At 44.9% G+C, this 12,667-nt stretch overlaps 1 protein-coding gene across 2 annotated transcripts in view; it reads right to left on the bottom strand.

The window, feature by feature from the left end:
- The window catches only part of tmem192 (transmembrane protein 192), a 29,610-nt gene that overhangs the window by 2,840 nt on the left and 14,103 nt on the right, over positions 1 to 12,667 (bottom strand). For both annotated transcript variants that reach the window (XM_045713832.2, XM_045713831.2), the window contains exon 5: positions 11,596 to 11,689. In XM_045713832.2, the coding sequence (XP_045569788.1) occupies positions 11,596 to 11,689 (94 nt within the window). The remainder of the gene's footprint in view (positions 1 to 11,595; positions 11,690 to 12,667) is intronic.

Genomic DNA, 12,667 nt, shown 5'->3' with positions numbered 1-12,667 from the left:
CAGTGTAGGTGTGTATATACCTGAAGCCAGTGTAGGTGTGTATATACCTGAAGCCAGTCTAGGTGTGTATATACCTGAAGCCAGTCTAGGTGTGTATATACCTGAAGCCAGTCTAGGTGTGTATATACCTGAAGCCAGTCTAGGTGTGTATATACCTGAAGCCAGTCTAGGTGTGTATATATACCTGAAGCCAGTCTAGGTGTGTATATACCTGAAGCCAGTCTAGGGTTAGGTGTGTATATACCTGAAGCCAGTCTAGGTGTGTATATACCTGAAGCCAGTCTAGGTGTGTATATATACCTGAAGCCAGTCTAGGTGTGTATATATACCTGAAGCCAGTCTAGGTGTGTATATATACCTGAAGCCAGTCTAGGTGTGTATATATACCTGAAGCCAGTCTAGGTGTGTATATACCTGAAGCCAGTCTAGGTGTGTATATACCTGAAGCCAGTCTAGGGTTAGGTGTGTATATACCTGAAGCCAGTCTAGGTGTGTATATAGCTGAAGCCAGTCTAGGTGTGTATATACCTGAAGCCAGTCTAGGTGTGTATATACCTGAAGCCAGTCTAGGTGTGTATATATACCTGAAGCCAGTCTAGGTGTGTATATACCTGAAGCCAGTCTAGGTGTGTATATACCTGAAGCCAGTCTAGGGTTAGGTGTGTATATACCTGAAGCCAGTCTAGGTGTGTATATACCTGTAGCCAGTCTAGGTGTGTATATACCTGTAGCCAGTCTAGGTGTGTATATACCTGAAGCCAGTCTAGGTGTATATATACCTGAATCCAGTCTAGGTGTGTATATACCTGAAGCCAGTCTAGGTGTGTATATACCTGAAGCCAGTCTAGGTGTGTATATACCTGAAGCCAGTCTAGGTGTATATATACCTGAAGCCAGTCTAGGTGTGTATATACCTGAAGCCAGTCTAGGTGTGTATATACCTGAAGCCAGTCTAGGTGTGTATATACCTGAAGCCAGTCTAGGTGTGTATATACCTGAAGCCAGTCTAGGTGTGTATATACCTGAAGCCAGTCTAGGTGTGTATATACCTGAAGCCAGTGTAGGTGTGTATATACCTGAAGCCAGTGTAGGTGTGTATATACCTGAAGCCAGTGTAGGTGTGTATATACCTGAAGCCAGTCTAGGTGTGTATATACCTGAAGCCAGTCTAGGTGTGTATATACCTGAAGCCAGTCTAGGTGTGTATATACCTGAAGCCAGTCTAGGTGTGTATATACCTGAAGCCAGTCTAGGTGTGTATATACCTGAAGCCAGTCTAGGTGTGTATATACCTGAAGCCAGTCTAGGTGTGTATATATACCTGAAGCCAGTCTAGGTGTGTATATACCTGAAGCCAGTCTAGGTGTGTATATACCTGAAGCCAGTCTAGGTGTGTATATACCTGAAGCCAGTCTAGGGTTAGGTGTGTATATACCTGAAGCCAGTCTAGGTGTGTATATACCTGAAGCCAGTCTAGGTGTGTATATACCTGAAGCCAGTCTAGGTGTGTATATACCTGAAGCCAGTGTAGGTGTGTATATACCTGAAGCCAGTGTAGGTGTGTATATACCTGAAGCCAGTGTAGGTGTGTATATACCTGAAGCCAGTCTAGGTGTGTATATACCTGAAGCCAGTCTAGGTGTGTATATATACCTGAAGCCAGTCTAGGTGTGTATATATACCTGAAGCCAGTCTAGGTGTGTATATATACCTGAAGCCAGTCTAGGTGTGTATATACCTGAAGCCAGTCTAGGTGTGTATATACCTGAAGCCAGTCTAGGGTTAGGTGTGTATATACCTGAAGCCAGTCTAGGTGTGTATATACCTGAAGCGAGTCTAGGTGTGTATATACCTGAAGCCAGTCTAGGTGTGTATATACCTGAAGCCAGTCTAGGTGTGTATATACCTGAAGCCAGTCTAGGGTTAGGTGTGTATATACCTGAAGCCAGTCTAGGTGTGTATATATACCTGAAGCCAGTCTAGGGTTAGGTGTGTATATACCTGAAGCCAGTCTAGGTGTGTATATACCTGAAGCCAGTCTAGGTGTGTATATACCTGAAGCCAGTCTAGGGTTAGGTGTGTATATACCTGAAGCCAGTCTAGGTGTGTATATATACCTGAAGCCAGTCTAGGGTTATGTGTATATATACCTGAAGCCAGTCTAGGGTTAGGTGTATATACCTGAAGCCAGTCTAGGTGTGTATATATACCTGAAGCCAGTCCAGGGTTAGGTGTGTATATACCTGTAGCCAGTCCAGGGTTAGGTGTATATACCTGAAGCCAGTCTAGGTGTGTATATATACCTGAAGCCAGTCTAGGTTTAGGTGTATATATACCTGAAGCCAGTCTAGGTTTAGGTGTATATATATACCTGAAGCCAGTCTAGGTGTGTATATATATACCTGAAGCCAGTCTAGGTGTGTATATACCTGAAGCCAGTCTAGGTGTATATATACCTGAAGCCAGTCTAGGTGTGTATATACCTGAAGCCAGTCTAGGGTTAGGTGTGTATATACCTGAAGCCAGTCTAGGGTTAGGTGTGTATATACCTGAAGCCAGTCTAGGGTTAGGTGTATATATACCTGAAGCCAGTCTAGGGTTAGGTGTGTATATACCTGAAGCCAGTCTAGGGTTAGGTGTGTATATACGTGAAGCCAGTCTAGGGTTAGGTGTGTGTATATACCTGTAGCCAGTCTAGGTGTGTATATATACCTGAAGCCAGTCTAGGTGTGTATATATACCTGAAGCCAGTCTAGGGTTAGGTGTGTATATACCTGAAGCCAGTCTAGGGTTAGGTGTGTATATACCTGAAGCCAGTCTAGGTGTGTATATACCTGAAGCCAGTCCAGGGTTAGGTGTGTATATACCTGAAGCCAGTCTAGGTGTGTATATATACCTGAAGCCAGTCTAGGTGTGTATATACCTGAAGCCAGTCTAGGTGTGTATATACCTGTAGCCAGTCTAGGTGTGTATATACCTGAAGCCAGTCTAGGTGTGTATATCCCTGAAGCCAGTCTAGGTGTGTATATACCTGAAGCCAGTCTAGGGTTAGGTGTGTATATACCTGAAGCCAGTCTAGGTGTGTATATACCTGAAGCCAGTCTAGGGGTGTATATATACCTGAAGCCAGTCTAGGGTTAGGTGTGTATATACCTGAAGCCAGTCTAGGTGTGCATATATACCTGAAGCCAGTCCAGGGTTAGGTGTGTATATACCTGAAGCCAGTCTAGGGTTAGGTGTGTATATATACCTGAAGCCAGTCTAGGTGTGTATATATACCTGTAGCCAGTCTAGGTGTGTATATATACCTGTAGCCAGTCTAGGTGTGTATATACCTGAAGCCAGTCTAGGTGTGTATATACCTGAAGCCAGTCTAGGGTTAGGTGTATATATACCTGAAGCCAGTCTAGGGTTAGGTGTATATATACCTGAAGCCAGTCTAGGGTTAGGTGTGTATATACCTGAAGCCAGTCTAGGTGTGTATATACCTGAAGCCAGTCCAGGTGTGTATATACCTGAAGCCAGTCCAGGTGTGTATATACCTGAAGCCAGTCCAGGTGTGTATATACCTGAAGCCAGTCCAGGTGTGTATATACCTGAAGCCAGTCCAGGTGTGTATATACCTGAAGCCAGTCCAGGTGTATATATACCTGAAGCCAGTCCAGGATTAGGTGTGTATATACCTGAAGCCAGTCCAGGTGTATATATACCTGAAGCCAGTCCAGGATTAGGTGTATATATACCTGAAGCCAGTCTAGGGTTAGGTGTATATATACCTGAAGCCAGTCTAGGGTTAGGTGTATATATACCTGAAGCCAGTCTAGGGTTAGGTGTGTATATACCTGAAGCCAGTCTAGGTGTGTATATACCTGAAGCCAGTCTAGGTGTGTATATACCTGAAGCCAGTCCAGGTGTGTATATACCTGAAGCCAGTCCAGGTGTGTATATACCTGAAGCCAGTCCAGGTGTGTATATACCTGAAGCCAGTCCAGGTGTGTATATACCTGAAGCCAGTCCAGGTGTGTATATACCTGAAGCCAGTCCAGGTGTATATATACCTGAAGCCAGTCCAGGATTAGGTGTGTATATACCTGAAGCCAGTCTAGATGTATATATACCTGAAGCCAGTCTAGGTGTGTATATATACCTGAAGCCAGTCTAGGTGTGTATATATACCTGAAGCCAGTCTAGGTGTGTATATATACCTGAAGCCAGTCTAGGTGTGTATATATACCTGAAGCCAGTCTAGGTGTGTATATATACCTGAAGCCAGTCTAGGTGTGTATATATACCTGAAGCCAGTCTAGGTGTGTATATATACCTGAAGCCAGTCTAGGTGTGTATATATACCTGAAGCCAGTCTAGGTGTGTATATATACCTGAAGCCAGTCTAGGTGTGTATATACCTGAAGCCAGTCTAGGTGTGTATATACCTGAAGCCAGTCTAGGTGTGTATATACCTGTAGCCAGTCTAGGTGTGTATATACCTGAAGCCAGTCTAGGTGTGTATATACCTGAAGCCAGTCTAGGTGTGTATATACCTGAAGCCAGTCTAGGGTTAGGTGTGTATATACCTGAAGCCAGTCTAGGGTTAGGTGTGTATATACCTGAAGCCAGTCTAGGGTTAGGTGTGTATATACGTGAAGCCAGTCTAGGGTTAGGTGTGTATATACCTGAAGCCAGTCTAGGGTTAGGTGTGTATATACCTGAAGCCAGTCCAGGGTTAGGTGTGTATATACCTGAAGCCAGTCTAGGTGTGTATATATACCTGAAGCCAGTCTAGGTGTGTATATACCTGAAGCCAGTCTAGGTGTGTATATACCTGTAGCCAGTCTAGGTGTGTATATACCTGTAGCCAGTCTAGGTGTGTATATCCCTGAAGCCAGTCTAGGTGTGTATATACCTGAAGCCAGTCTAGGGTTAGGTGTGTATATACCTGAAGCCAGTCTAGGTGTGTATATACCTGAAGCCAGTCTAGGGGTGTATATATACCTGAAGCCAGTCTAGGGGTGTATATATACCTGAAGCCAGTCTAGGGTTAGGTGTGTATATACCTGAAGCCAGTCTAGGTGTGCATATATACCTGAAGCCAGTCCAGGGTTAGGTGTGTATATACCTGAAGCCAGTCTAGGGTTAGGTGTGTATATATATACCTGAAGCCAGTCTAGGTGTGTATATATACCTGTAGCCAGTCTAGGTGTGTATATACCTGAAGCCAGTCTAGGGTTAGGTGTATATATACCTGAAGCCAGTCTAGGGTTAGGTGTATATATACCTGAAGCCAGTCTAGGGTTAGGTGTATATATACCTGAAGCCAGTCTAGGGTTAGGTGTATATATACCTGAAGCCAGTCTAGGGTTAGGTGTATATATACCTGAAGCCAGTCTAGGGTTAGGTGTATATATACCTGAAGCCAGTCTAGGGTTAGGTGTATATATACCTGAAGCCAGTCTAGGGTTAGGTGTATATATACCTGAAGCCAGTCTAGGTGTGTATATATACCTGAAGCCAGTCTAGGTGTGTATATACCTGAAGCCAGTCTAGGTGTGTATATACCTGAAGCCAGTCTAGGTGTGTATATACCTGAAGCCAGTCCAGGTGTGTATATACCTGAAGCCAGTCCAGGTGTGTATATACCTGAAGCCAGTCCAGGTGTATATATACCTGAAGCCAGTCCAGGATTAGGTGTGTATATACCTGAAGCCAGTCTAGATGTATATATACCTGAAGCCAGTCTAGGTGTGTAAATATACCTGAAGCCAGTCTAGGTGTGTATATATACTTGAAGCCAGTCTAGGTGTGTATATATACCTGAAGCCAGTCTAGGTGTGTATATATACCTGAAGCCAGTCTAGGTGTGTATATATACCTGAAGCCAGTCTAGGTGTGTATATACCTGAAGCCAGTCTAGGTGTGTATATACCTGAAGCCAGTCTAGGTGTGTATATACCTGAAGCCAGTCTAGGTGTGTATATACCTGAAGCCAGTCTAGGTGTATATATACCTGAAGCCAGTCTAGGTGTGTATATATACCTGAAGCCAGTCTAGGTGTGTATATATACCTGAAGCCAGTCTAGGTGTGTATATATACCTGAAGCCAGTCTAGGTGTGTATATATACCTGAAGCCAGTCTAGGTGTGTATATATACCTGAAGCCAGTCTAGGTGTGTATATATACCTGAAGCCAGTCTAGGTGTGTATATATACCTGAAGCCAGTCTAGGTGTGTATATATACCTGAAGCCAGTCTAGGTGTGTATATATACCTGAAGCCAGTCTAGGTGTATATATACCTGAAGCCAGTCTAGGTGTATATATACCTGAAGCCAGTCTAGGTATATATATACCTGAAGCCAGTCTAGGTGTGTATATACCTGAAGCCAGTCTAGGTGTGTATATACCTGAAGCCAGTCTAGGTGTGTATATACCTGAAGCCAGTCTAGGGTTAGGTGTGTATATACCTGAAGCCAGTGTAGGTGTGTATATACCTGAAGCCAGTCTAGGTGTATATATACCTGAAGCCAGTCTAGGTGTATATATACCTGAAGCCAGTCTAGGTGTATATATACCTGAAGCCAGTCTAGGTGTATATATACCTGAAGCCAGTCTAGGTGTATATATACCTGAAGCCAGTCTAGGTGTGTATATATACCTGAAGCCAGTCTAGGTGTGTATATATACCTGAAGCCAGTCTAGGTGTGTATATATACCTGAAGCCAGTCTAGGTGTGATATATACCTGAAGCCAGTCTAGGTGTGTATATACCTGAAGCCAGTCTAGGTGTGTATATACCTGAAGCCAGTCTAGGTGTGTATATACCTGAAGCCAGTCTAGGTGTGTATATACCTGAAGCCAGTCTAGGTGTGTATATACCTGAAGCCAGTCTAGGTGTGTATATACCTGAAGCCAGTCTAGGTGTGTATATACCTGAAGCCAGTCTAGGTGTGTATATACCTGAAGCCAGTCTAGGTGTGTATATACCTGAAGCCAGTCTAGGTGTGTATATACCTGAAGCCAGTCTAGGTGTGTATATACCTGAAGCCAGTCTAGGTGTGTATATACCTGAAGCCAGTCTAGGTGTGTATATACCTGAAGCCAGTCTAGGTGTGTATATACCTGAAGCCAGTCTAGGTGTGTATATACCTGAAGCCAGTCTAGGTGTGTATATACCTGAAGCCAGTCTAGGTGTGTATATACCTGAAGCCAGTCTAGGTGTGTATATACCTGAAGCCAGTCTAGGTGTGTATATACCTGAAGCCAGTCTAGGTGTGTATATACCTGAAGCCAGTCTAGGTGTGTATATACCTGAAGCCAGTCTAGGTGTGTATATACCTGAAGCCAGTCTAGGTGTGTATATACCTGAAGCCAGTCTAGGTGTGTATATACCTGAAGCCAGTCTAGGTGTGTATATACCTGAAGCCAGTCTAGGTGTGTATATACCTGAAGCCAGTCTAGGTGTGTATATACCTGAAGCCAGTCTAGGTGTATATATACCTGAAGCCAGTCTAGGTGTGTATATACCTGAAGCCAGTCTAGGGTTAGGTGTGTATATACCTGAAGCCAGTGTAGGTGTGTATATACCTGAAGCCAGTCTAGGTGTATATATACCTGAAGCCAGTCTAGGTGTATATATACCTGAAGCCAGTCTAGGTGTATATATACCTGAAGCCAGTCTAGGTGTGTATATACCTGAAGCCAGTCTAGGGTTAGGTGTGTATATACCTGAAGCCAGTGTAGGTGTGTATATACCTGAAGCCAGTCTAGGTGTATATATACCTGAAGCCAGTCTAGGTGTATATATACCTGAAGCCAGTCTAGGTGTATATATACCTGAAGCCAGTCTAGGTGTGTATATACCTGAAGCCAGTCTAGGTGTGTATATACCTGAAGCCAGTCTAGGTGTATATATACCTGAAGCCAGTCTAGGGTTAGGTGTGTATATACCTGAAGCCAGTCTAGGTGTGTATATACCTGAAGCCAGTCTAGGTGTATATATACCTGAAGCCAGTCTAGGTGTATATATACCTGAAGCCAGTCTAGGTGTGTATATACCTGAAGCCAGTCTAGGGTTAGGTGTGTATATACCTGAAGCCAGTGTAGGTGTGTATATACCTGAAGCCAGTCTAGGTGTATATATACCTGAAGCCAGTCTAGGTGTATATATACCTGAAGCCAGTCTAGGTGTATATATACCTGAAGCCAGTCTAGGTGTGTATATATACCTGAAGCCAGTCTAGGTGTGTATATACCTGAAGCCAGTCTAGGTGTGTATATACCTGAAGCCAGTCTAGGTGTGTATATACCTGAAGCCAGTCTAGGTGTGTATATACCTGAAGCCAGTCTAGGTGTGTATATACCTGAAGCCAGTCTAGGTGTGTATATACCTGAAGCCAGTCTAGGTGTGTATATACCTGAAGCCAGTCTAGGTGTGTATATACCTGAAGCCAGTCTAGGTGTGTATATACCTGAAGCCAGTCTAGGTGTGTATATACCTGAAGCCAGTCTAGGTGTGTATATACCTGAAGCCAGTCTAGGTGTGTATATACCTGAAGCCAGTCTAGGTGTATATATACCTGAAGCCAGTCTAGGTGTGTATATACCTGAAGCCAGTCTAGGTGTGTATATACCTGAAGCCAGTCTAGGGTGAAGCCAGTCTAGGTGTATATATACCTGAAGCCAGTCTAGGTGTGTATATATACCTGAAGCCAGTCTAGGTGTGTATATATACCTGAAGCCAGTCTAGGTGTGATATATACCTGAAGCCAGTCTAGGTGTGTATATACCTGAAGCCAGTCTAGGTGTGTATATACCTGAAGCCAGTCTAGGTGTGTATATACCTGAAGCCAGTCTAGGTGTGTATATACCTGAAGCCAGTCTAGGTGTGTATATACCTGAAGCCAGTCTAGGTGTGTATATACCTGAAGCCAGTCTAGGTGTGTATATACCTGAAGCCAGTCTAGGTGTGTATATACCTGAAGCCAGTCTAGGTGTGTATATACCTGAAGCCAGTCTAGGTGTGTATATACCTGAAGCCAGTCTAGGTGTGTATATACCTGAAGCCAGTCTAGGTGTGTATATACCTGAAGCCAGTCTAGGTGTGTATATACCTGAAGCCAGTCTAGGTGTGTATATACCTGAAGCCAGTCTAGGTGTGTATATACCTGAAGCCAGTCTAGGTGTATATATACCTGAAGCCAGTCTAGGTGTGTATATACCTGAAGCCAGTCTAGGTGTGTATATATACCTGAAGCCAGTCTAGGTGTGTATATACCTGAAGCCAGTCTAGGTGTGTATATACCTGAAGCCAGTCTAGGTGTGTATATACCTGAAGCCAGTCTAGGTGTGTATATACCTGAAGCCAGTCTAGGTGTGTATATACCTGAAGCCAGTCTAGGTGTGTATATACCTGAAGCCAGTCTAGGTGTGTATATACCTGAAGCCAGTCTAGGTGTGTATATACCTGAAGCCAGTCTAGGTGTGTATATACCTGAAGCCAGTCTAGGTGTGTATATACCTGAAGCCAGTCTAGGTGTGTATATACCTGAAGCCAGTCTAGGTGTGTATATACCTGAAGCCAGTCTAGGTGTGTATATACCTGAAGCCAGTCTAGGTGTGTATATACCTGAAGCCAGTCTAGGTGTGTATATACCTGAAGCCAGTCTAGGTGTGTATATACCTGAAGCCAGTCTAGGTGTGTATATACCTGAAGCCAGTCTAGGTGTATATATACCTGAAGCCAGTCTAGGTGTGTATATACCTGAAGCCAGTCTAGGTGTGTATATACCTGAAGCCAGTCTAGGTGTGTATATACCTGAAGCCAGTCTAGGTGTGTATATACCTGAAGCCAGTCTAGGTGTGTATATACCTGAAGCCAGTCTAGGTGTGTATATACCTGAAGCCAGTCTAGGTGTGTATATACCTGAAGCCAGTCTAGGTGTGTATATACCTGAAGCCAGTCTAGGTGTGTATATACCTGAAGCCAGTCTAGGTGTGTATATACCTGAAGCCAGTCTAGGTGTGTATATACCTGAAGCCAGTCTAGGTGTGTATATACCTGAAGCCAGTCTAGGTGTGTATATACCTGAAGCCAGTCTAGGTGTGTATATACCTGAAGCCAGTCTAGGTGTGTATATACCTGAAGCCAGTCTAGGTGTGTATATACCTGAAGCCAGTCTAGGTGTGTATATACCTGAAGCCAGTCTAGGTGTGTATATACCTGAAGCCAGTCTAGGTGTATATATACCTGAAGCCAGTCTAGGTGTATATATACCTGAAGCCAGTCTAGGTGTGTATATACCTGAAGCCAGTCTAGGTGTGTATATACCTGAAGCCAGTCTAGGTGTGTATATACCTGAAGCCAGTCTAGGTGTGTATATACCTGAAGCCAGTCTAGGTGTGTATATACCTGAAGCCAGTCCTAGGTGTGTATATACCTGAAGCCAGTCTAGGTGGTGTATATACCTGAAGCCAGTCTAGGTGTGTATATACCTGAAGCCAGTCTAGGTGTGATATATACCTGAAGCCAGTCTAGGTGTATATATACCTGAAGCCAGTCTAGGTGTATATATACCTGAAGCCAGTCTAGGTGTATATATACCTGAAGCCAGTCTAGGTGTGTATATACCTGAAGCCAGTCTAGGTGTGTATATACCTGAAGCCAGTCTAGGTGTGTATATACCTGAAGCCAGTCTAGGTGTGTATATACCTGAAGCCAGTCTAGGTGTATATATACCTGAAGCCAGTCTAGGTGTGTATATACCTGAAGCCAGTCTAGGTGTGTATATACCTGAAGCCAGTCTAGGTGTGTATATACCTGAAGCCAGTCTAGGTGTATATATACCTGAAGCCAGTCTAGGTGTATATATACCTGAAGCCAGTCTAGGTGTGTATATACCTGAAGCCAGTCTAGGTGTGTATATACCTGAAGCCAGTCTAGGTGTGTATATACCTGAAGCCAGTCTAGGTGTATATATACCTGAAGCCAGTCTAGGTGTATATATACCTGAAGCCAGTCTAGGTGTGTATATACCTGAAGCCAGTCTAGGTGTGTATATACCTGAAGCCAGTCTAGGTGTGTATATACCTGAAGCCAGTCTAGGTGTGTATATACCTGAAGCCAGTCTAGGTGTGTATATACCTGAAGCCAGTCTAGGTGTGTATATACCTGAAGCCAGTCTAGGTGTGTATATACCTGAAGCCAGTCTAGGTGTATATATACCTGAAGCCAGTCTAGGTGTGTATATACCTGAAGCCAGTCTAGGTGTGTATATACCTGAAGCCAGTCCAGGTGTATATATACCTGAAGCCAGTCTAGGTGTGTATATACCTGAAGCCAGTCTAGGTGTGTATATACCTGAAGCCAGTCCAGGTGTGTATATACCTGAAGCCAGTCTAGGTGTGTATATACCTGAAGCCAGTCTAGGTGTGTATATACCTGAAGCCAGTCCAGGTGTATATATACCTGAAGCCAGTCTAGGTGTGTATATACCTGAAGCCAGTCTAGGTGTGTATATACCTGAAGCCAGTCCAGGTGTGTATATACCTGAAGCCAGTCTAGGTGTATATATACCTGAAGCCAGTCTAGGTGTGTATATACCTGAAGCCAGTCTCAGTAGTGTTGTAGGAGTTAGATGGTTCCTCCTGACTGACATCTGGACCAGCTCTGTCTCTGTTGAATCTCACCACCCTGACTGGAACACACACACACACACACACAAAACATTATCTCATTACCAATCAGTCTTTCCCTACTCTCCCTCCTTCAGCCTCCCTCTCCCGAGCTCCTTCAGCCTCCCTCCTCCCTCCCGAGCTCCTTCAGCCTCCCTCCCCCTCCCGAGCTCCTTCAGCCTCCCTCCCTCCCCCGGGCTCCTTCAGCCTCCCTCCCTCCCCCGGGCTCCTTCAGCCTCCCTCCCTCCCCCGGGCTCCTTCAGCCTCCCTCCCTCCCCCGGGCTCCTTCAGCCTCCCTCCCTCCCCCGGGCTCCTTCAGCCTCCCTCCCTCCCCCGGGCTCCTTCAGCCTCCCTCTCTCCCCCGGGCTCCTTCAGCCTCCCTCCCTCCCCCGGGCTCCTTCAGCCTCCCTCCCTCCCTCCCCCGGGCTCCTTCAGCCTCCCTCCCTCCCCCGGGCTCCTTCAGCCTCCCTCCCTCCTTCATGCTTTATTAGCAGGGGAAACATATGTTTACTTTGCCAAAGCCAGTGAAATAGATTTAAAAAAGGGAACGATAAAACATTACACTCACAAAAGTCCCAAAGGAATAGAGACATTTGAAATGTGATATTAAGGCTGTATTCAGCGACGGAACGGTGGGCATGTCGCTCTCTGGGATGTGAGGTATTTCTCAAGCTTAGTTCTGTGTGTGTTTAGGGAGAGAGAGGGATAGAGAGTGGAAGAGAGAGGGAGGGAGAGAGAGGGATGTAGAGTGTGAGAGGGAGAGGGAAGGAGAGAGAGAGAGGGAGGGGGAGAGAGAGGGAGGGAGAGAGATGTTATGCTTTATCTTGGCCAGGTCGCAGTTGCAAATGAGAACTTGTTCTCAACTAGCCTACCTGGTTAAATAAAGGGTAAATAAAAATAAATTGGCTGGTTGCTCCCTCCCTCCCTCCCTCCCTCCCTCCATCCATCCATGGCCCCTCCCCCACCTGCTAGAGGTCCCTCTCCCTCTATCAGTTCTGGTT

Source organism: Salmo salar, chromosome 04 (genome assembly GCF_965601325.2).
Source record: "Salmo salar chromosome 04, fSalSal1, whole genome shotgun sequence".
Classification (NCBI taxonomy): Eukaryota; Metazoa; Chordata; class Actinopteri; order Salmoniformes; family Salmonidae; genus Salmo; species Salmo salar.
The sequence above is the reverse complement of the archived record's forward strand: the minus strand, read 5'-3'. Positions and strand labels throughout refer to the sequence as shown.